The sequence below is a fragment of the Anser cygnoides genome, chromosome 20 (genome assembly GCF_040182565.1).
Source record: "Anser cygnoides isolate HZ-2024a breed goose chromosome 20, Taihu_goose_T2T_genome, whole genome shotgun sequence".
NCBI lineage: Eukaryota > Metazoa > Chordata > Aves > Anseriformes > Anatidae > Anser > Anser cygnoides.
Genome location: NC_089892.1, coordinates 3,397,589 through 3,421,107, shown reverse-complemented (window position 1 = coordinate 3,421,107; position 23,519 = coordinate 3,397,589). Strand labels below are relative to the sequence as shown.

The following is a 23,519-nucleotide window of genomic DNA, read 5'->3' as shown; positions in this document are numbered from 1 at the left end:
TTTCTCAGGCATCAAACTTGTGCTACCAAAGGGCTCAATGACCAGAGAGGTGAGTTCCCCAGCTCGGGCGGCTGCTGTGGGGCGATGAAGAAAGCCTGGCTGGAGGCTGGGCCCTGCCCCGTGTCCCCACGCCTGTGTTAGGTGCTGGCCTGGCCCTGTACGGCCCCAGATGGAAAGCCACCAGGCAGCAATGCGTATCTGCACGTGACGCTGCTCAGACCAGGCTGAAAATTGGGTAAAAAGCCCAACTCTGTGCGTGCTGGGAGCACGGTGTCCTCCCCAGGCAGGGCAGAGCTCACAGCTGTCTCTGAGAGATGCCCTTGGGTCTCAGCAGCGTTTTGTGCTGGGGCTCTGCATCGCCCAGGCACTCTTGAGCCGAGTCTTTCGCACTTTGTGGAAAGCTCCTAGGGCCAATAACTTCAGGTGGGCAGAAAAGGGGAGTGCATGCGGCCAGCCAGCCTTTTGAATGTCTCTTAGGGCTTGGATTTTCCCCTGTCTGAACAAGTGCTCTTGGTCACTGAGGGGGGCAGCAGTGCAGAGGGAAGCTGTGGTCTCACCAAGCCAGCATAAGCGGGCTGGGGCTGTCTGAGTGCCGTCCAGCCTTGCCAGAAGTCATCTTCTGAATGAGACCCCACGCCTGTAGCAGGCATTCAGAGCCACAGCTTGATTAAGAACTGCACAGATCTGTCAGGGTCCTGGGCCAAGCCTCTGGACGCTGCGGGACACGCACCTGGGCTGCCCCAGTGCTTCCTTGGTGCAAACTTCTGCCGGCTCCCTGCTGTGCTGCCTGCTCGACCCCCTCGCACTAAACATCCCGGTGCCTGTGGTACTCGTTCCAGATGCAGAGGGCTCCGTCACGCTCGTCTTGTCGTGGTCAGCACTGGCCGAAAGATGGTGCCTCTCCCATGTCTGTGGGCTGATCTCGCTCTGCGAGAGATGCAAAACTCAGGAGGAGCCACAGGGGGTGAGAGCTGCCTCTGTAACGAGCAGCGGAGCTTGGAAGGCTTCGGCTCTTCCCCTGGGGGAATAAGCTCAGTCCTCAGAGCAGGAGTTCAGCTAATGGGGTTTCCCCTGCGCTCCGGGGTAGCGGGCCCGCAGGGCTCCTGGATCCCTCGCTGGGAGCTGCAGGAGCACCGATGCCCTCTGCGAAGAGCAGGGCTGGCTCACCGAGCTGCTTCCAGGGTGCAGGGAGACTTCGGCACCCCTGCTGAAGGAGCAGGGAGCAACACCTTGAGGTGAGCCCCCTGGGGCTGCTAGGGTAACCCATACAACCAGGTCTTGCAGCCTGTCTGTGGCTGCACTGGTGGAACTGGGCTCACAGGGCATTTCTGGGGGTAAAGCCTCGCCTGGGCGAGGCAGGGGGATCCCACACAGCCAGCGGTCCCCAGGGGAGGGAGCGCTTGGGCTGAGCTGGCAGGGGGCTGGGGCTTTACGGAGGGGCCTTACGGTACGGTCTCAGGTGTCCGACCCGTGGGGTGGGTCGGGGTGGGAGGACAGAAACCGAACCAGCACTTTGTAAGAGCGGCAGACGAGCGGCTGTCAGAGAGGTTAAACCCAGACAGGTCCCAGGAGAGCAGCCACGGGGTGACTCCTGCAGCACCTGGGAGGAGGGAGTGGTGCCTCTGTGCGTTGTCTGCTGCTCGCTTTTAATTGGGGTGAGAATAATGTATTTGCTTTAAAAAAAAAAAAAAAAAAGTACACCTTTTGGTTATTTAAATAAAGGAGACTCTTGGTCTTGTGTGGGAGCTGGGGGAGGAAGGCTGTCGCAGGAGGAGTGATGCTGACCCGTCAGGGGGAGGGTTTGGTGATCTGGTGGCAATTTTACAACCTTGTTTTGACAGCCCCGTGCTGAGCCCCTGCCTGGTCTGAGGCAGGAGGACAAAGACCCCCAGGGCCCTGTCTCAGTGGCTCCAAGCCCATCTCAAAGCAGGGCCCTGGGGAGCTCCATGCCCCCAGCAACAGGTCCGCAGCCTCGGTTTGCTCAGCAGGAGGCTTTATTTTATTACAACCCTGCAGCACGGCTGTACCCACGTGGCTCCTCCTGCAGCTGTGGTCGTAGGAAAGCCTCGTACGTGGTCGGTCACATCCGCTCTGCTGCACCTGCGACCTTGGGCTTGAGCAAACAGGGCTGGGAGGCAGCAACTGTAGGGCAGGGGGGGACCAGCTACCCCACAGCCAGCACTGTGCCAGTGGAAACAAAGGGATTTGTCGGCCCTTGGCCCTGAATCCAGGTGTGCAGAGGACTGGTCCCCTGCTTGGCGTCACCCTGTGGCACAGGGACCGGGGACAAACCCTGCACAGGTTTGTCCCCGTCCGCTCTGTGCGGATGATGGGAGTGTCATGGGGAAAGGTTTTGCATTAGAGCAGGTAAAACCAGACTCTGCCTTCAGGCCCGTGTAAAAGCATCGTCTTTACTGCTCTACAGGGCTCAGGGGTGGTGCAGAGGGCTGAGCTAAGCAGGTAATTTCAGAGCAAGCCGCCAGCAGCTACCCTAAGGAGATACAAAGCAGCAGCCCCCTTCCAGCGCTGGCTGCGGAAGGAGGAAGGTCCCCAAGGGCAGGACAGGTGCTGCAGCAGGGGCACCCGTCCCCGTACCTGCCCCGTGCAGTACCTTTGCAGGGACCAATTGCACCCGTCCCTCCCTGCGGCACTGCCTGGCTTGGGGCTGCCCCCTGCCACAAATCCACAGCCCTCCAAATGCTCGAAAAAGCACCTGCCTTGTCTGCACCTTCTTTGGGAGAAAGTCTGAGAATACTCAGGAGGGACGTGGGGACAACTGTCCTGCCCGGGTCGGGGCTGCGCTCTGCTGGGAATTAGTGCTGGGCACACAGCACAACCCCCCCCAGTGCCCCAGGCTCTGTGGGTGATGTCTCTGGGTGACACCAAATAAAAGCCAAACACCACCAAGCACCACATGGCCTCACGTAGAGCCACTCAGGCACCGCTAACGGCGTGAGGCATGGCATTTATTGTCTGCCCCTCCGGCAGGAGTGGGGTGGGATGCTCGAGGTTTAGGAGTCCAGTTTGGAAGTAACTGCGTGACCTTTGGTAAGGTGACTTGGAAGAGAAAACGCCAGAGATGCTGATGGGAAACCAGCCTTCTCCCGCTACCCTGTGTCTTCCTGTGGATGATGTGGCTTCAGCCCCAGCCTGTGGCTGGAGAGCGAGATAAACGCTACGGATGCACTCCGCTTCCTCCAGTTCCTCAGGCACTCAGCTAGAGTTCGTTTTTGCAGGAACCTGGGAAGATTGAAAATAAATAAATCAATCCAGCGGTGTTGTTAGCCGGGGTTTGGTGTGGTGACAGCGACTGGCTCGTAGCTAATGCAATTCTCTTGTCCTACTGCTTGGCTGGAGATGTGTGCGTGGGCTGGGGGGGTACTGCCTGACTCCCTGGGGGCTCGTATCACACAACTATAAGCTGTTACGGCAGGCTGCACCCACCAAGAGTCGGACTTACAGCACGAGCAGGCAAATCCTGCACCAGGCACCTCCAAGCAAGCTCGTGATGGGCACAGAAGCGCAGGGTTTCCTGTGCTGGCCATAACCAGTCCCCGTCTTGCAGAAGGTGCTAAATCCTCTCGCTGTCTCTTTCCCCAGAACGACAGGGCTGACCTGGACCTTTATAAACGTCACCCGTATTTGCCGGTTTCCCTTTGCCAAACAACGCCCTCCTGGCTCCCTCCTGCTGCCTTTGGGAGCGTGGCGCTCACCTCCCTGGCATGCCGCAGCCCTCGCCAGCCCTGCCTGGGCCTGGGGAGTCCTGCACAAAGCGTCCCGAGGTGGGGACAGCAGTGACAGTAACGCTGCCTGGGACCAGCCTGGCCCGACCGCAGCCCGTGGCTCTGGGTGACAGTAATTGGAAGCAGCCTCTGCCGGTCACTGAAGCCCCCAGCGCTTCGGCTGGCCCGAGCAATAGCCCAGGGAGGTTTTGTGGGCTGGGGACGGAGCTGTGGCCGCAGAGCAGCCAGCACAGTGATGAGCCTGTCTGCCAGCTGGCTGTCAGCGGCCCGCCGAGCACTGGCACGGTCTGTGCTAACCCGGGTAATGCAGGCCTGGAGGGGGCTCAAGTGGTTACGGCTTGAGATCCAACCTCGTGCCATCGCCGGTGGTTTAAGGAAGAGGAAATGTTTAGGCCTTACACACAGCCCCACCGGGCGGAGAATTGAGGGGTGCAGTTACACCTTTGCGTTATGCTTCACAAGGCACAGAAAATGGATGGCTACGTAACTCTCCATGGGATGCCCTGCAAACCCCACCGCTCTCTGGAGAGAAAGAACGGTCTTGTGTCCTCCGGGGACTTCCACGAACATGGGAGGGTCAAAAGCACGCTTCGCTTGCTGGAACAGGCTTGGCAGAAGCTAATTTCAGGGCTCTGGAGTAATCCCTTGGAAGAAATCCACGTTACCTTGTGATGTTACTCACATTCCTCGGTGCTGTCACTAAGAATATGTACAGGACAATGCCAGGAAACTCGGTCTGCTGTGTGACACTTGGTGGTTCTGATAATTACCCCTTTCTGAGATTTTTTTTTTTAAAGGGTCATTTTGAAGCTTCAAGAATGCTCTTTGCAGTCTGTTATATCTAAACCATTACCACAAGCAGCGAGCTGGGACTGGATATGCCCTGAAACCTCGCTGCCCCTTTGTCTCTCCATGTAAGCCCTCTGCAGTTAGCAGCAGGCTGCTGCTGCGCACCAGCTCCTGAGCCAGCCAAACCATGGCTGGGTTCTGGGAACGTTGGACTGGATTTTTTCATGGTAAAATTAGCTGCAAATCGCCTACAAGCTGCAGATCAAAATAAAGCGTTTACACGGTTTGTGCTCTACTACGAGTCAAACCGCAGTGCTCCAGAGAGAGCTCTGGGCAATCGTCATGGGCCCAAGGGCACCCTTCCAGCACTGCCCTGCTCCGCGGTGCTGCAGGGGAGCATGCCAGGCAGGACACACCACATTCGGTCACACCGGCAGCTCTCACCAGCATCCCTTGCTCCAATCTGCTCAGTTTGCTCCTAAGACACCTCCCCTGGTGTGCTGCATGGCACAGGACTGTGCTATAGACTTCAAAAAGAAACATGCCTAAAACTTCCCTGGTTCATAAATCTGCCAGCTTCAGCACGCTCCCTAAACTTTCCTGATTGACTTTTTTGGACTATTGATTTCCTACAAGTTTGGGATTCTTTTCATTTCATCCTGGACTAAGTCACAGTGCTACAGGAAGGGAACAGGGCTGGTGAAGGTGCTGACTGAGATGTGAGCCACCGCTCATGGTGGGCTCCTTCTGCTTCTGCCTCAGAGCCGTTTGTGTTCATCCTTGATATTTCATCAGACGCTGCAGCCATTCTTTGAAAAAGCTAATGGGCTGTTTGTGTTCATCTTTTATTAATTACAGGCTGCTGAGTTTGAGGGGAGATACAGATTAATAGTGGCGTGTGTGTTACTGGTCTGGCTGGCTTGCATCTGTGGCCAACCTCCGCGCCTCCTCCCTGCACCAGGGCACAAACAGCCCCAGGCCGCTGGCGGAGCAGAGCCGCGGTCTGAGGTCTGAGGCCGGCTTAGTGGCGCTTGACTGCTTGGGGAGAAATGTGGAGGGGTGGAGTGCAACACTTCGATCCCCCCCCCTTCCTCCGGGCACTTACATGTCTCCAGCCGCTCCTCGAGGAAGGAGATCTGCTCACTCAGCGAGTCGATTCTGTCCAGTTGCTGCAGGGAGTGGGACAGCCGGCTGATGGGGTCCGCGCCGATGTCCTCGGGCTCAGACGTCGCGAGGTTGTGGAAGGGGGCCAGCACCAGCTGGAGTTTCTGCGGGGAAGAAGGGGAGCCGTCAGCATGCCCTCCCCAGCCAGGAGCGGTGTTGGCGGGGCGTTTGGTTGTGTTCAAAGGGACACCATGCTGCAAGAGCCGCTGCGAGGCTCTGCGGCAGTGTGGAGCACAGCTGGGATCCTTGCCCGATCCCTGCCTGCGTGAGGCCGGCGTGGCGTTAAAAATAGAGCAGGGGTGGAGGGAAAGCCTGGCTGCACACAGCCCGGGGTTGGAGCCGGCTGTGCACGGCCGTGGGCCACGGCTGGGCAGGGAAGGAAGGGGCAGAGGGGTGCAGCGAACACCCACCTCTTCCAGCGCTTCCACTCTGTTCTTCAGGTCTTTCATCTCTTCCTTCATTTCATTGGAGGGACCTGAAAAAAATACGACCAAGAAAAGGTCGGTTAGTAAAAACCCTAAATTCATCCGAGGTGAAGTGGGATGTGCTGGGCTCAGGCCAAGCACTGCTGCTTGCTGCTCCCCTCCTAGGGAACCCCAGGGCTCAGGAATGAGATCCAACGCCTGCTCCGAGCGCAGGCACCTGGACCTGGCGCTACCGAGAGCACGCCTCTCCTGGCCGCTGGAGTACCTAGAACAAAGTGGGGGAGCGTTTCAGGCTTCGATGCTTAAAGGACAAAACGTCCGTGTTGTCAGGAGGTTAGTTAGCACCCAGCTCTGCCCTGTCCCGTGCTGAGCTCAAAGGATTGTCCCTGCCGAGGACCCTGGACGTGGGACAAAGGCAGGCAGGTGGCGGGGCACATGCCGGGGGCTGCCCTGCTCTCCCAGGTCTTGCCCTCACGATGCCAGTGCTGGCCACAGCGCATTATTACTCACGGTACGAGTTTGAAGTGTCACAGCGCGTACCAAAAGTAATAATGGGCCGTCACCAGCAGCGCCCGATGCTCCTCGTGGCTCCAGACATGCCCTGCGAGAAGAACGACGACGATGACGGAGAGCACAGCCACAGCCCCGGCCACCGCATGCCACAGCGGGCTCTGTCACCCTTGCAGGGGCCGAACTCGTGCACAAGGGCGGTTGTTTGGGTCTCCTGGGTGACTGGGAATAAAGCTGATGGGTGCTGGCTGCTGTCCCCTCTCCTGTCTCTTGCCAGTCCTGCTCCAGCCACCTTGTGATGCTGAGGGGTAATCCCAGCTTGCACCAAAGGCCCCGAGCAGCTGGGGCTGTGCTGCCTCAGCAGAAGGTTACCTGCTTGGCTGAAGGTCCCTGGCCCGGGGCCCAGCCCCGCGGGCTGGCACGCCTTGTCGTCAGCAGCGAGGCTGAAGCCATCCCGGCAGGCACAGCGGAAGCTCCCGGCCGTGTTGACGCAGAGCTGACTGCACCCGTGGCTCCGGCCGGCACACTCGTCCACATCTGGAAGGACAGGGATGGCTCCGTGGGGACGGGGATGGGGGGAGATGCTCACGGGGGACGAGGGGCGCGGACGGCGGTGCCACACGAGCAGGGGTGCTGCTGCTCCCCTGCCAGAGCCATGCTGTTGTGATGGGACCGCAGGCAGGGCCCAGGACACCCAGACCGGGCTGGCATTTGTGCTGGGCACAGCTCTGGTCTCCCCATATATAAGAGTCAGAAGCAAAAGATAAGCTCAGAAATGTCCAAATTCTGGCTGGGGTGGTCACTATCCCCGAGCAGGCAGGCGCAGGCGGCCCCGCGCTGCCTCTCGCAGTGCTTGGCTCTCATCCTGGATTTACGGCCGGGGTTTTGGTTCCAGCCAGCCGTGGCGAGGAGCTATCAGCCTTTCAAGTGTGTATAAAACCCAGTAACCTCTCCTCACACGGGGGAGTTATTAAAGCTGTTCCCACAAAGCAAAATGAGCAGAGCTGCTTCCCACGCCCGGGCGAATCTCTTCTAGGCAGTGGGAAAATCCTTTCCCCCCGCGCTGGAGCCAGAGCTGTCAGCGATGCGCTCAGCCCTGCCCTGCCCAGCGTGGGTCAATGCCACACGTTCCTCCTCTGCATTACAGGAGGGTGGAAAGCCAGGAGACATGGCAGACGTGGTTTGCACCATGCTGGTGTGCTAAGGTCTGTCGAACACTGCTGCCTCGGCTCTGCCGGATTTCCCCGAGCTCCAGCAAGGAGCTGCTCTCACGCAGGAGAGGAACCCTTCCCCTCCACTGCCGGATATTTTTGGTTTTACAGATTTAGTCTGGGCAGTAAATGGGTGTCTTAGTTTACAGCACGAGTTTACAAAGGCTGGGAGATGGGTCACTGCAAATAGAGTCTCGGGCTGACCCCGTGAGCGTGACGGCTGCTCTGCACAAGGCCCTTTGCTGGCTGCAGTCGCAGCAGAGCACAGCCTCTGCTCGTGCTGACCCAGTGTGGAGCAGCAGCAAAGAGCAAATGTGGGTACCAGGGCTGTGCTCTACGTCTGGCAGCACCAGCACAGCCACAGGGAGCTCTGAGCTTCCCTGCTTTCCCGGCTGGAGCAGCAGGCATCGGTGCCCTGGAGCAGGATGCGTAGGTGTGTGTGCGGAGAGGTCACACACAGGTTCCCCTCCGGGCTCTGGGAAGCACCAGGCTTGGTGAGGAGCCACAGTGCTGGTCCCTGTCCCCTACCGATGGGCCAGGAGGGCAGCGGGGCGCAGCGGTACCTGTCTGGCAGGAGAGCCCCGTCCAGCCGGGCGGGCAGGCACATCGGCCGGGGAAGGCGCAGCGGCCGCCGTTCTGGCACGGCACCTGGCAGAGAGCTGCAAGAGCAATCAGACACAGCGTCACTTGGCAGGGCTGGGGGGGGGGGGTCCCGAGCCCCCTCCCCGGCCACCACGGGTGTGTGTGCACGCACCACGCACGTGCACAGAGCAGCACGCCCTTGCACCAGTCCATCCCGGGGGGCTGCGCTGGCCAGTGCTGGCAGCACCAGGGTGTGTGGGACACAGCTGGAGTGTGACGAACAGAGCTTGGATTTGCAGCCTGGAAAGAGGCCAAGGTGCCTGCAGCCAGCACAGGGCCAGGGCAGAAGGGCCACACTGCAGCCCCAGCAGCTCAGGCAGCATCACGCCTGGGACGTGGCTGGTGCTGAGCTCCGAGCTCTGCTGGGGGCAGATTAGCTGCTGATGTGTTTTGCATTTGTTTTGTGCTGCACATCACAATTTCCTCCTGAAAGCATTTCTCTTCCATTACTGCTGATTTATATGGAAAGGACTTACTCATTTTATTTATCCTCTGGTGACCATAAAGTTAATAAACAATCCCAAAGGAAAAAGGCCTGTGAGGCAGCAGAGAAAGGATAGAAATTAATCAGAAATCGAGCCACATTTAGTTGTGCTATTGGAGGCTAAAAATGTAAATGCTTTCCTACAGGGGGAATTGGACTGGTGTCAGTAGATGAGAGAGCTGGCTGCTGGGGCCTCATCCAGGGACCTGAGCTACCTGGGCACAGGGGGTTGGGGACAGGGAAAGCGAGCGCTGGCCCCGGGGTGGCACAGCGGCCTCCTTACCTGTGTTGCAGCTGAGCGCGTGGCTGCTGGCTCTGCTCCAGCCGGGACAGCACGAGGCCACGTGCTGGGGCACCTGCCTGTACACCTGCCGGTAGGCAACCTTGTAGATGGTCCTGCAATGCAGAGACGGGGCTGAGCCACGGGACTGACCATCAGGGACCATCCCAAGCCCTCCACCCCGCTCCCACACCACTCCGGGTGCTGCTTTGCTGCGACGGCTCCAGCTCCTGCTCACGAAAGCAGGCAGCTCCCTCACCTGTAGGTGCTGCACAGGCGGTGGCCCTGGCAGGTGGTGAGGTAGGGCTGGTACACGGGCTGCACGTGGGACTCGGTGTAGGCGGCCGTCCGGCTCCGCGGCTCGGCGGTGCAGGCCCTGCGGCTGAGCAGAGAGGGGCGCGGGTCAGGCCCCAGCTGGGACACGAGCCCGACGCTTCTCCCGACACGCCAAAGGGGCTTTACACCAGCTGGGGACACAGCCTGACAACCCCAAATTACACAGGGCTATTTAAACGGCAGTGGCTCAGTGCCCAAGTGACCCGGGAGGTGACTCCGAGCTGTTTCGGGGCAGGGAGACAAAGCTGGCAGCGCTGCGGGCTGCACGGCCTCCTCCTTCCCAGCCCGGCACGAAGGCACTGACGCCCCCTTGTCCACTCACCCCTGCACAGTTCCTCTGTCCTGGACAGGCGGGGCCTAGATTTAGGGTGGGGGTTCAATCAGGGCTGTTCTCCTTTCATTCACTACCTCCTTTCCCCTAAAACCATTCAATTTTAGGTGTATTTTTTCCTCTCCGAGACTTTTTTGTTCCTGAACCTGATGCCTCTGTGGTCACCAAAAAATTAATGACTTCACAGAAAGGGTCAGGCTCAAAGCAAAAAGGTAGAGGACAGAGGAAAGCTGCCCTCTGTTCCTTCTAAGATAACTGAGACCCAGTCAAAAACTTTCCCAAGGTTAACAGCCAAAGCGGTATCAGTTAAAGATTCTTTTTCTTCAACAGTTTCCAGCCCAAGCAGCTCAGTCCCACTGAGGAGCTTGCTTGCTTGTCTCAGCCTCCCAGCTCGATTAGAAAATTAGAATAAAAAAGTCTGGGAGTTAACAACGGACATCAGATGGCTTCCATTAACTCCAGAAAACTCCTCTCAGCCTCACTGGTTAATGTTACAGAAGACAGGGTTTTTAAATGGCAATTGTTTGCTTTGCAGATTTTATAATAAAGCTATAGCTGCAGTGTGTGCGTGTGAGAGAGGAATTCAGCCTGCGGGTATGGTCACGACCAGAATGTGAAAGGTTTAATGCTAGAGGAGGGTATTTCAATGTAAAAACAAACTCTGTAGAAAATGTGAGCCGAATCTGCGGGGCAGGGGCTGAGCTCGAGCTCCTTTTGGCAAGGAAAGGAACTGGGGCGCTGAGCGCTAGGCACCCTTTGGCCCAGCAGGGAGCTGAGATGTGGCTATTCAGGTCGTGCTGGGATGGATGCAGGGCCTGTGTCAGCCCCAGTTCCAGGAAAGGGAAGGGGAATTGCTGGGGCTGCTGCTCCCATGGGCCGCAACTGCTGCAGCAGTCCCTGGGGCTTTTAATACCTGCATCCCCTGCACGCTGCAGCCTCTCGGAGCTGCGAGATGGCAGCCTGCTTTGACGGCTCGTTTGCAAGGCCTGACTGGCACGACAGCAAGACAGCACGAGTATTTTTGTGCAAGGATGTGCTTGAAAGGGACAATAATAATTCCTGAACAGCTCAGGGCCTGTTTAGCTTTTGACTCTCCCGGACAAAAAGCCCAGAGTGCCTTTGTGTCCCCAGCATGGGCTGAACAGAGCCAGGGCATTTTCTCTAGAGGGGTTTTTCGCTTCAGTGGCCCAGCAAACAGACACCAGCGAGGGCCTGCCGAGATGTAGCTGCCCCAGGAGGGCTCTGCGGAGCCTTTTTCCAGCTCCTTGCCAGCCCAGCTATGTGCCCACAACCGGGTGAGGACGAGCAGTGCCTTGACAGCTCAGCATGTACTTGTGACACATCTGGGAGATGCAGACAAAAAGGAGCTTACCCTGCCCGGGCAAAAGCCTCCGTGCTGGTCGTGCTGAGGATGAAGGCGAGTCCCGAGAGGAGGCAGCCGATTCGGGGCATGTCCTGTCCCCTCCCGCTGCGCGCTGGGCTGTGCAGCAAGGACCAGGGTCACACCTCGGTGGGAAGCGCTGGCTCCTACTGCATGTCTCACGCTTCAGCGGGGAACCCTGGAACAGAGCAAAAAAAAGGTGTGAACACGTGGTGCCCATACCCAGCCGACGACATCCGATAACATCCGATGGGGACAGGGGGTGGAAGCAGGGCACGGCATGAGACTGACAGCCAGGTCAGCTCTAAGGGAACAGAAATTTCCCTGTGAGGCATCCACACAGGGTGGGATGGGGTGGCGGTACTGCCCTCGTTGGGCTGCACAGAAAAAACCTGCATCGTTCAAAACATGCAGCCAATTCCAGGCAGCAAGGCCAAAACAATGGCTTGTAATTTCTTAATCCATACAGCATTGTAAAGCTGCATTTTCCCACCACATAACATACTGAAATCTGATCTTCCTCTCTTTAAAATACAAGCTCTTGCCAGAGAAAAGTGCTTTAAGGGCCATATGTCCCGTCTGCAGAGTCAGTACTAACCAAGTTGGAAATAGAGGCTTTGATTTTCTAGCAGAGGACAAATATGAAACAGGGCTGAAGAAGGTCAATAACAATATCTAATTTACACAGTGTCTAATTTATACAAAACAGTTGGCCTCCGGATGGCAGCAGTTAAAGGAGGAAGAAATAAAGAAACCCGCCTTAAACATACGACAATTAAAGAAAGAATCATTCTTTCTGATTAAACCTTGAAAAAGGAGTTGCTTTACCGGGATACAACACAGCAGGGAGCATCCTTCTGAAACTGCAGAGCTACCCAAAAGTTTTGAAATCCCCAGGTGATGTGGGATGAGAACGGACTGGAGAGTTGCAGGTTCATCCCCAAACTTCTATGGACAATTCCTAACACCAGGTTTTTGGGGATGATCATCCCAAATCGATAGACCTGTAACTCTCCAAGTCCTCCTCCAAGACAGGCAGCAGCTTCTCTTCGTGCAGGTGAAGAAACTGAGGCACGGAGAGATGGAGGCTTCCACCTGGCCTGCATCTGGAGATAAACTGGCGTGCCTTGCATCTGCTCAACACCCAGCAAACGTGCTGGAGCTTCCCGCTGCTTTTGAGATCCCCTGGCACCAGCCCCGAGCCCATGGCTGGTCTGACCGCAGCGGAGTACCCGACGCAGGCGATCCCTTGCCGTGCAGGGGTTTGTGCCTTCCTGCCCCTTAGAGGCAAGCATCTCGTGCCTGTTTCTGTGCAATATCGCAAGGCAAAGGCTGGCTGAGCAGCACCAGGACTCATCACTCGGCAGACTGGCTGCGCAACGGAAGCTGCACGTCGCAGTGAATTGACTGAATCGCTGCAAAACGCAGCCAGCGCCTCGCTCCACCGCTGAACCCAGTGCAGAAGCTGAGGGCCTGGCTCCAGAAGCACAGCAAGGGGTGGCAACGTTGCCAGCCCGCTCCTCTGGCTGCCCAGGTATCCCCTGGGTCCAGCACCCAGCAGGGAGCTGCACACTCCTGGGCCCATCTTAACCAAGGTACGAGGCTGGCTTTGAGGAGGTAAGGAGGATTTTGGTGATACGCAGCCTGCAGCCCTCCGTTCTCCTACCTTTCCTCCAAACTTAACAGTACATTTCATGTTCTAATGATTAATAAATCGTACCTCCACCATCAGGAAAGACCTGTGGGAAAGTTTTTAAAAAACAGCGAAAGAATATTTTTTCTCCCCATCCCTTCTGGAGACGTCCCAGGGACACTGGTGTACAAAGACGGACTAAATCCCTGCTGCTCAGACAGGGGTTTTCCCCAGAGCTGTACTGGGACGCATATTTTCCCTACAGGCACAGATCCTGGGCTAGCGGTGCTGCTCCAGAAGCCTCCAAGTCAAACCCTGCCAACCATCGCAGTCCTCCCACAGAATTCCTGCAACCACCACGGGAGCTTTCCCTGTGGGGAAGGGAAGAAACGCAGGGCACAAGCCGAAAATACAGACGGTTTGTTTTTCTCTTTGAACTGGAGCAGCACTGCCCTACCTCAAGCGGTCTGAGTATTCCCCCGGGGTCACAAAATTATGGTTGCTTAGGATCAGATGAAGTTTTGAAAGCGGAAGATATTATAGTCTATACTTGTCTCTTTTATGAGTTTATGAAAATTGTGAAAATCGGCCTCCTCAAAGCTGCAGAAGATCCTCCAACCTGTTGCCACTATCTATCCTAGTATTCCATTTTTAAAGTACGTAGTTTAAGGAAAATCTTTTCAGGCTTGAAAAAGAAAAAAAAAGCCTTTTTTCAGTGTCTTTCTCATTTCTTGAACGATGAGATGAAGCCCCAAGGCTTGGCAAGTGAAACTACGTAGGTGCATCTGAGCTTCTGCTGGTTTAGGGGGCAGCAAAGGCTCCTCGGTCAGCCCTGTGCTCTGGTGGGTCCTTCTCCCGCCAGCCGGAAACATCCCCATTACGCTTCCAAGCCTGCTCTCCGACCCACAGCAGCAACCGAAGGGAAAACACAACCCCAGAGGCAGGTGAGCAGCGGGAAAATACAACCCCGGAGGCAGGTGGGCAGCAGGAAAATCCATCCCCCAAGGCAGGTGAGCAGCGCTTCGCCCAGCTCGGCCCGCGAACCCCAGGCTAAAGCTGCGGGTGATGCCAGCAGCACGAACTGGGGGCTGCCTCCGAAGCGATGCCGGAGGATGCAGCCCCTCGGGAGGATGCAGCCCCTCGGGAGGACGCAGCCCCTCGGGAGGACGCGATGCCCCCCCAGCCACCCCCCCAGCTGCATTTCTGCCAACAGCGTGGCCTGGTTCTGGAGGTGAGCCCGCCGCCGCTCTCAGCCCCGCAGGTCGGTGCCCAGACCCCCTTGGGGGGGGGTCAGCACCAGCACCAGCACCAGCACCAGCAGCAGCAGCAGGGACGCAGCTTTCCCCCTCCGACCCCTTCCAGCCGCTGCCCGCACGGGCTGGGACACCAGCGGCGCGGAGCAGGGGCAGGGGGATGGATGCTGCTCAGCACCCCGGAGCTGAGCCCCTGGACGTGGGTACCGGGGGGGGGGACGGGGACATGCTGCGGGGACCGGGGGGGCACCCGGGATGCGGGCACCCACCGCAGGGTGCGGGCACGGCACAGCGGGGCTCAGCGATGCCACCCCCGTCCCGCAGCCCCGCTCCCCCCGGGGCAGGACGCCCCCTGCCCACCCCTCTCCGCCCCCTGCCCCAGCCCCCCCAGCCCCTCTCCGCCAACGCCCCCGCGCTGCCCGAGCCCTCTCCCCCCTCCTTTTACCCCCCTTTTACCCCCTGCCCCCCCCCCCCTTCCCCTTCGCCCCCCGAAGATGCGCCCCCCCCCCCCCCCCCCCCCCGCCGTGCCGAGCCCCCCGGGGGGCTCCGCAGCCGCCGGGACTCACCGGTGGCGGTGGCGGAGCCGCGGAGTCGCCGCCTCGCCGCGGCCCCCCCCCGGCGTTTCCTTCCCCCCCCCCCCGAGCCCCAGCCGGTCCCTCCGCCCCGACCCAATGAGGAGGAAAAACGGAGCCTCCCGGAGCCGGGGAGGGGGGGGGGGAAGCGCCGGGACACGGGGGGGGGGGAGCCGCCTGCCCCCGCCCTGATGCCCCCCCCCCACCCCAACTCCTCCGGACCCCCCCCCCGCCGGCCGCCAGCTGCCCCCCGAAATGCGCCGGGGGGATGCGCGGGGACCCGGCAGAGCCCGGCCCCGGGAGGGGGGGGGGACACGCGGTGACAAGTGGCAGGGATGCGGTGGGTCCCGGGGGGGGGTCAGGGGGGGGGTCTGGCCCTTTAGGGGGGGCTGCTGGGGGGAGGGGGGGGTGCTGCTGGGGTGTCCCCGGGGCTGTCGCTGGATCTGAGCGGGGGGCCGTGCTGCTCCGGTGCTGGTGTCCGGGCTTACCTGCGGAGCGTCCGTACAGCCCCCGGAGCGTTTAGGGGGGGCGCGAGGTCCCCGGCCCCCTCCCCGCAGAGAGCTCTCCTGGCTGGGCAGCGGGTTAACGGCAAGCGAGGGAGACCCCAGCGTAGCCCCCGTCCCCTTACGGGCTTCCCGAAATCATCCGTCACCAGCGCAAATTCATTTCTCTGGCACTAAAAGAGACCGCACGTGGCTCTGAGTCGCCTTCCCCCCACCACCCAAGGCTGGGCCGCAGGGTCCCGCCGTGCCCCTTTAGTCCCCCCTGGACTCATCGCAAAACTCCCTACACCGGCAAAGTCCTGCAGGAGCAGGCAATGGACTGCCAGGGCAGGGAGGCTGCTTTTCCACCAGCCCTCAAGGATGCTCGGAGGTTTCCTGGGACGCCCCGGGGCAGATGCGGCAGGCCGGTCCCCCAGCTGCCGGCAGGTTTTTGGTGGTAAAAGCCTGCTTATTTATCAAAGAAAATTCTGCGCTTCGCTTTGTGCCGAAGCGCCACTCGTTTTGTCTACGTTTTTCCTTGGGAAATTAGAGCACAGAGGTTTATTGTTTTTCAAATGACTTAGGCGTCTGCCTCTGCACAGAGCCAGCCTTAAAGATAGCAGGGGCCTGATGTGTGGCTGAATGGCAGGATACACCCCCCCGGGGAATATTTGTTCCCATTACGCTTTGCAATTTATTTCATTTTATTTTTATTTTTTTGGAAACCATGTAGGCATTTAAAGGAAATGTTTACCAGTTAAACAATAATGGCTCCAAAAGAGCAGCCGGGATCACTGGCCCGTCCCCTCTATTTCCCCGTGGATCCGCCGATTGACTCGGAGCTGCCCTGGGTCACGCTGAGCCCCCCCGGGAAAGCCGGGGCGTGCTGGTTGTACCGGCGCGGGGCTCTCAGGTGGGCCCGTGTAACGGGAGCACAGACTGCTTTGGTCAGGCCCTCCCCGGGGAAGGGAACAGAGCAGATGGGAATCGGCTCCGGGACAAGCTTGTGGAGAAAGAGCTTCGTCACCAGGGGGGAGGACAGAGAGTGCCGGGGACGGGATCCCTCCGGCAGCCAGGCAAAGGCTTCCCGACGCCGGTGGAAGCGCAGCGCCGCGTTACACGGCGTCTTAGGTTGCACGAGCAGGAAGCAGGAGGGTTTGCTCACTCTGCCTGGATCCAGCAAACCTCTGGGGGATGATTTCAGCTCACGTAATCTCATAAGCGCAAAGCACAGGCAACTTTTCCCAAGAGCCTCAAAGGGACGGTAATTATCTTATTATGCAGAGAGCATTACTGTTTTTTTTTTTCTGGTTTATGGGGAGATGAACAGTGCCTGATACTCGGCTTGTCTAATAGTTGCAAAACATGTTTGGAAGCCGGTGGAAAGCTTCTGCATCTGACCATACTGAAAGCACAACATCTAATTTCGCGACCGAGACGCTCACCTTATCCGCGGTGCTCTGTCATCTGTCCCGAGCAGGGATCCTTTCCTTAAGCAGCATCTTGGCTTCTTACTGTCAGGACAGAAAAAGCCCGTGGTTACACTCCCTGTGTCCTGTGGGAAGGTATCAGGGATCCAGACTTTGCCCATGAGGGACCCGGTCTGGGGGTTTCCCGGACGCGCCCCACAGCCCCTTGAGGAGCGGGGTGTAGGGTGAGCACGGGATCGTGGCCACAGAGCGCCCGTGTCTGGCATCGGCCCTGAGGCTTTAGGAGCATCCAGCGGGGCCTGGTGGTCCCCTCACTCACACAGGCTTGCAGTGGGGTCACACCGCTGCGATCCTGGTGGGAAAGGCCGGGCAGACCCGCGGTGCCTTTGCACCCTTCGGGATACAGCAGACAGGGATATGAGCGAGGGCAGAGCAGAGCAGGGCTGCCTCACGCCTAAGGCAGCGCCAGGGCTTCGCCAAACACTGAGCTATCCCCTCTCAGCAGTTTCCCTGGTGCACAAGGCTGGGATTTTCCGAGAAGCCCCAAGAGCAGGTGCCCCACCTCTCTGGGGTGCCCCATCCCTGCTGACGCTGCCCGGGTGTATCAAAATCCCCTTCTGCTCACTTATGATCCCACCCGCTGTGTCCCAACACTGTGTTTTACCACCTGCAACACTTGCACACGTTTATTTAAGGACTAAGCTCCCTCAATCCCCAGGCAACTTTTGCACGAGTCCCCAGGGATGGCGAGAAAGGGGGTGGACTCGTTCCCTCACGGCACCCAGCCTTCAGCTCCTCGTGGGACATCGGCACGTTGCAGGGCTAAGCACAACACCTCCAAGGTCTTTGTTACCGCCCTTTCAGCCATTCCCCAATAATTCCCAAAGTGCACTGCAGCAATTTTAAATTTCTGCAATTATTTGAATGGCAAAATGTTTGCTTTTCAGCTCCATTTACTTGGTCAAATCTTTGCACAAGCAAGTGCCCATGTTATCTGCTTAAGAACTGCATATAGCGCATTAAAAGAGCATTTAATCCTCCGCTCAGAGGGAGGATTCAGTGTCTTGTATGCTAATATTCATTATGCCGGGAGGAAACCCCCCAGGATACAGCCTGGCAAAGTTCCCTTGAAGGCAGTGGAGTTATGCCAGTTCAGCGCGGGGGAAGATCAGATCTGTTGGCTCTGTTAATATAGGTGTGATGAGCCTCTGACAATGGCAGTGAGGGATTTTGGCTCACGACTGAGAGTCTGAGTGAAATCGAAGTCCTCCCTGGGCTGGCATTTTCCCTGCTTCCTCCGAAGCTTTCTCCCTTGCACTTCAGAAGTGTACTCCCACGACATCTAATATTAACGCTTGTCTCCAGGCCAAGAAAGAAATGTTTCTGCACAACCTCCCTCTCAGATTGAACAACGTTAAATCTCCTCGTCTCCCACCGGTTTTACCACCAGCGTGTACTACAAGATAAACCGAGCCTCGCCCAGAGCAGGACTCAAACCGCGCACCAGGTGGGCTTTGAAGGCGAAACTGCCACCACCCCTGGATCCGACCGTCCCGTGGGGCACCAAGGGCTCTCCGTGCGGGAGGAGAGCTTGGGGGGGCAGGAGAGTGTCTGCGGCAGGGGCTCTGTCGGCATGAAAAAGGAATGATTAACAGAGGAGACCTAATAAGAGACCAGCACTAAGGTCCCACACCAGGAACCGTTCCTAGAGAGGAGTGCTTACAGCCCTTTTCACCAGCCGGGATGCGCCCACGTACAGGAACACTTCCCAAAACAGGGGCCAGAGGTGCTGAGGTGGCAGCTGGAGGTGGATGGATGGGGACGCAGACAGAAGAGTGACACACATACAGATGCAAAACTTTTCGGCTGCTACAAACCGGGGCTGGCTGCATACCTGCTGTGCACAATGGTCTCTCGCTGGCCTCCACGGGGGTCTGGCACAGAACTGGGAGCGCTTGTGAAAGAAATAGGAATTTTTTGGTGATTCAAAAAAAGGGGGAATCGGCTTTTCCTGATTTAGGCCAAATTCTTCTGCTCGGGCTTTTCGTAAGGCTGCTTGTAAGCTTTACACTAAAGTTTAGGCTTTGGAGCAGCCCCTGCTCTGCAGAACTCTGCGAGGAAAAAGACCTCCCACTATTCTATTATGTTCCATATTGTTCTCCATTGCGTCAGCTGCAGACCAGTTATCTCAGTGGAAATCTAGAGGCGTCCATTGATGTCAGTGGGATCAAAGCAGGTCAAACCAAGAAAAGTACTTGGCCCATAGCACTGGGTCTCTCACCACCAGTTGCCTGTGCTATGCGTATTATGACCCAGATCTGATTCCCACAAAGCGATTTTTTTCTCTGAGTAAGGACTCCGCAAGCAGGACCAGTAAGTTATAAATCGAGTCTACTACAGGGACATACAGCAGCCTAGCTGTAGCTGTGCAAAACACAAATGCGTGAACAGGACAGCATCTTGCAGCCATGTTTATTTTCTTTTAGTACACACGGTTCTTATATACGTTTAGGGGAGGCAGTAACGGCTGCTGTATAAAAACTGGGAAATGATTCATCTCACTCAGGAATAAACTGAATTTTGCTGCTTTCTGTGAAAGTTCCCTGGCAAAAAAAAAGTAGTGTTAGTCAGTAGGGAATGGTTCCCGCCCTGCCTTTCCCTTCTGCGTTTTTCCAGTGAATCACTCCCCAAGGAGCACACGGAAAGTGCAGTGGGAATGGCTGTGAGTTGCATGCATGGCTCAGCTGGTCTCTTAATCACAGCCATGCCAGCGAGAGCATTTAGCACAAGACTGTTTTTTCTTGTTTGTTTGTTTTGTTTGTTTGTTTTCTCTAATTATCCTTCAGTATCAGGAGAAAGTCTCCAGTTCCAGAAATCTGCACTAAGCGGAGTTCCTTTCTGCCATCACCTCCCCAGCTACAGGCAGACCAGGAAGACAAGGGTTTGCTTTGGGAGAGGGGACGGAGAATTAAATAACATTTTTTATTACCCTCTTCTGTTTGCAAAGACCCTTTCCTTTTCCTTCTCTGTCTGGTCTGAAAGCTCAAGTTAAATCTTCCCTTGTGTTTCAGCATGTCCTCCTGCTGCTGGTGTGACTGTGAGTCAGGTTCGTTTACTCTAATTTGTTGCAGTTTGTAAATCTATCTCCCCAGAGCCAGCCCCATCTGCAGCAGCAGAGTCTGGGAAATGGCTCATATAATCCTGCATCCCAGATTCAATTTCTCTTCCTTACCTCTAGGGAAAGTTGTACAGAGCTGATAGTTTAGCAGCATAGAGAGGAACTAACTCAATCCCCGGAATGAATTCTTGATCACAGGGAACAACATTCAGAGCCTGCCAGGGCAGACTGGGGGTTTTCTGTACGCACCGCTAACCCCACTGATACCCAGAGAGGTGCATGTGCAGGGGAGGCTCTGCGTCCAACCGCCGCATCTGGGCTTCTGTCTTAAACCACCTCCCAGGCAGTGCCAAAGCTTGCCAACCCACTTTCACATTACTTTTATCATTTGCATAACCTTATTATTTCTTCTGTGAATGTTAGACCCTGTGAAAAAGTATACCCAATTATTTCTGTCAAGAGCTATGCGCTGGCTTGGTCCTGCTCCGCATGCCTGGGTAGCCCTGCTGCTCCTACCCACAGCCCACTTTTTATCCCCAAATACCCCCAGTGAGCCACTGAAAGCATCCTCCCTGCATTGTGTAATGCCACAGATTAGGAGGGTAGGACCCACAGGTCTGCAGGTAGGTGAAAAAAACTTGTATGCGTAACACCCACGGTTATAAATTCAGAGGCTTTGCTGAGCTCCTGGCATGCAAACCGCAGCACGCTCCAGGCTCGCAGTTATCCAGTACCAGCCTCAGCAAAGCCAGTCCCTGCCCAGAGCTTCATCCAGCCCTGTGTCCTGCCTGTCCCCAGGGGCCGAGCTCTGCCACTGCCACCTGAAATCAGCAGCGCAGCAGCAGCAGCAGCAGCATGGCCCGGGGTCCCAGTGCCGCCAGCTGTGCAGGGGGAATGGGCGCAGGTAGCAGGGTGCGGGTGCAAGGATGAACAACGTGGGGTTACAGCAGAGGCACTCCGAGAGACAGACGCAAAAAAGAGAAAGAATGATGGAACGAAAGGCGGTTTGCTAGGAATTTCCAGCTGTCTTATATATGTATCTTTGCGTGCACAAGCGTTGCAGCCTTCCTCTGCATGCGCAGGGGCTAAAATAAACCCTCTGTCCAGCAGCCAGGACTCTTCTGTTCCTGGAAAACAGCCTAAGCACCAGTGGAGTGAATTAAAATAATAGTGCTACGGGCTGGGCTCAGCTCTGAGCAAACCAGCACCGGAGCCATCCCTCAGCTCGGCACACACGCAGCTGGCAGCAGCGCAGCCGGGGGATGCTTCGCAAACCTGTTTGCTCGGCAGTGCTTCGTCAGTGCTGCATCCTTGACCGCAAAACCCCACCGTAGCCTGACAAGGACAACCCCTCCACCCTATCCTGTCCCAGTCTGTCCCCTCTGTGGCGATGGCCATGCCTCGTACTGTACCTGCGGCGCCCCGCTGTCCCCCGCCGTGCCGGGACCGTCCCTGCCGCCGCACTGCCCTGTGGCTGCCAGCCGCCATCCCCGCATGGCCGCCCTGGGCCCGGGCCCGGGTGCCCGCCTCGCACCCCCCGCATGGCCGGCCGCCGGCCGCGCAGAGGCAGGAGGTGACTGCTGAGGTGGAAGGGTGGCTTTTTATGCTTTTCTTCCTGTATAAATCAGGCCGGGGATGGACAATCCCAGACAGGACTTCCTGTGTGTGTTGTGCGCTGATAACGGGCGCTGTGAGGAGAACAAACACGGCTGCCGCATGCCCAGAGGGGAGAGGGGCTGTGGGGCGGCACCCCCACCCTGTGCCTGCCAGTCCCCAAGATGGAGGGGACACAGCTGGCCGCCATCAGGGCCATGCGGAGGGACAGGCGGCCGAGGAGGAGGCACTGCCCGCCCACCTGGGCTCCCACCTGCACCGCACAGCAGCGCTAAAATGGCTGCCGCCCCCACCCTCCTGCCTCGCACCCCTTGGTGCACATCTCAGCCACAGCCTCCCTGCATCCCCCCTCAGAGGAGGCTGGTGGAGACCCCCACTGCGGTGGGGCTGCCCTCACAACCCGTGACAAACATGGCGGGGCTGACGGCCATCTTCTGGTCAGGGGGCCATATTTATGTGGGGTGCCAGCCCAGTGTTTAGGACGCCCCAAAATTTAGGTTACACGTCAGCGGTCAGTCAGTTTGTTGGCTGGCTTGTCACCCTCATCACAGCACTGTCCCTGCATTGGAGGTGAGTGAGGCACAGGGCCACTCGGGCCACCAAACCCACTGAAATCACCCAGCGAAGATGGCCTCTTTAGCGTCGGGCAGCAGGGAGGAGCGCCGAAAAACCTGCCGCAGCTCCCACATTTTGAGAGCCATTCTGGAGCAAAGCTTACTGCGATTTCCACTTAAGTGCATGTTTATACGTGACCTTGGTTCAAAGGAGGAATAGCATGTTTTTTAATCAGAATTCGAAACCTTGATCTGCTGCTGGCCACCAGAGCCATGTTAGAGCCCATGTGCCATCTGCCCCGCTGGCACAGGGCAGCTCCGGGGCCCCGGCCCTTGCTGCGCCGCGTCCTCCCGGCCCAGGCAGCACAGCACACTTGTGCGCAGGCTTACAATAAGCCGAGGATGACTCCCACCCTGATTCAGCAAAACGCTACTCTGGGCAAGTCCCCTGAGGCTGCAAAATATTCCCATGTTTATTTATATAAACGCATGGCTAAAGAAAGACCCCACTTGTTTTCCTTGGCACGAGGGTTTTTCAAGGGCTGTTTTCTGCATCCCATCGTTTTTTTCCAGCAATAGGTGATTTTACACCGCGGGTTGCTTCCCGCGAGCATTGCCAGCCGAAGGACTCCACGGGAGCAGTTCTAGCCACCGTTTGTGCTCAGCTGTGCACAAAACACCGCGCGTGTGTATGCAGGGAGGGCGTTATCTCAGCCTCTTCTGGTGCAGGTTTTCAAGCTCCCTATGAAAAGTTATAGGGCTTGCATGGATGGCTTGCACTGCCTGCAAGAAGAGGCAGCACTGAAAACTGAGGGAAGCTGAAAACTGAGGGCCAGAGCTGACAGCTTTCTCAGCCCCGCAAGCCACAGAGCCCTCCCAAGGCCCCCGGCACCATCACGATCCTCCCCACTCCTCTAGACCAAAGCCCCTGAATTCTGGGGACAACTCGAGACCCAAATCCTAACACTTGCAGCGACCGCTGCCTGGCCCCAAGCCATCTTTCCTGTGTCCTCTGCCCCGGCACAGGTCACGGTGCATCACTGGGACATCGGCCGCCCACACCGCCACGCGCAGGACCGCTCTGGGCTCAGTGGCGGAGCTGCAGGAACGGGATGGGATGTGTGGAAAATGTTTCCTGTTTACCCAGCCCGCAGTGTCTGCTGTAGTAGCTGCTGGGGCGGGAAGTGGTCAGAAGGGGCCACACAAACGGGTGGTTTTAAATTTGAAATTTGCCCATGGCCCACCTCTATCCGCACATCTCCGATGTCCCCAGACCTGCTGCTGGTGTCCCCCAGCACACACGGGCTCCTGATAGCCGCCCCAAGCCATGGCACGCTGACATTTTGGGTAGTCCCGGTGGCGAGGTGGTGCTGGGACCCACCACGGGCCGAGCACGGGATACAGGACATGCAGGCAGACAAAGCCAGGACACGTGCTTCTCCAAAAGCCCTGCGGCATTCAGGGCCTGTCAGGCGTGAATTGAGTGGGGGGATGGAGGGACTTCAGGGTCCTCATTAGCACCAGCCAATTAGCGTGGCATGCTGCTCTCCTGTCAGCTGATGGGGCT

General features: G+C 57.6%; 1 protein-coding gene across 6 annotated transcripts; it reads right to left on the bottom strand.

The window, feature by feature from the left end:
* Window positions 1-2,920: 2,920 nt before the first annotated feature.
* Window positions 2,921-21,375, bottom strand: EGFL7 (EGF like domain multiple 7). 6 transcript variants are annotated; one of them, XM_048052776.2, is made up of 12 exons: window positions 21,197-21,374; window positions 18,561-18,620; window positions 16,682-16,750; window positions 15,243-15,430; window positions 11,288-11,474; window positions 9,508-9,630; window positions 9,252-9,364; window positions 8,406-8,501; window positions 7,004-7,168; window positions 6,107-6,171; window positions 5,638-5,800; window positions 2,921-3,240 (listed from the first exon to the last, which is right to left on the bottom strand). In XM_048052776.2, exons 5-12 carry the CDS (start codon window positions 11,365-11,367, stop codon window positions 3,218-3,220), a joined length of 828 nt encoding a protein of 275 aa, XP_047908733.2. In that variant the 5' UTR covers window positions 11,368-11,474; window positions 15,243-15,430; window positions 16,682-16,750; window positions 18,561-18,620; window positions 21,197-21,374; the 3' UTR covers window positions 2,921-3,217. The 6 variants fall into 6 exon arrangements, with proteins under 6 accessions (XP_047908733.2, XP_047908724.2, XP_047908726.2 ...); XM_048052767.2 differs by lacking the exon at window positions 15,243-15,430; XM_048052769.2 differs by lacking the exon at window positions 18,561-18,620.
* Window positions 21,376-23,519: the final 2,144 nt, after the last annotated feature.

Bases quoted from the DNA above. Each gene is read 5' to 3' on its own strand.
- EGFL7 (XM_048052776.2), bottom strand. From the start codon at position 11,367: ATGCCCCGAATCGGCTGCCTCCTCTCGGGACTCGCCTTCATCCTCAGC. The intron at 9,631-11,287 runs GTAAGCTCCTTT...CTCTCTGCTCAG, and splicing joins GAGGCTTTTGCCCGGGCAGG to CCGCAGGGCCTGCACCGCCG. The intron at 8,502-9,251 runs GTAAGGAGGCCG...TTGCTCTTGCAG, and splicing joins CGCGCTCAGCTGCAACACAG to CTCTCTGCCAGGTGCCGTGC.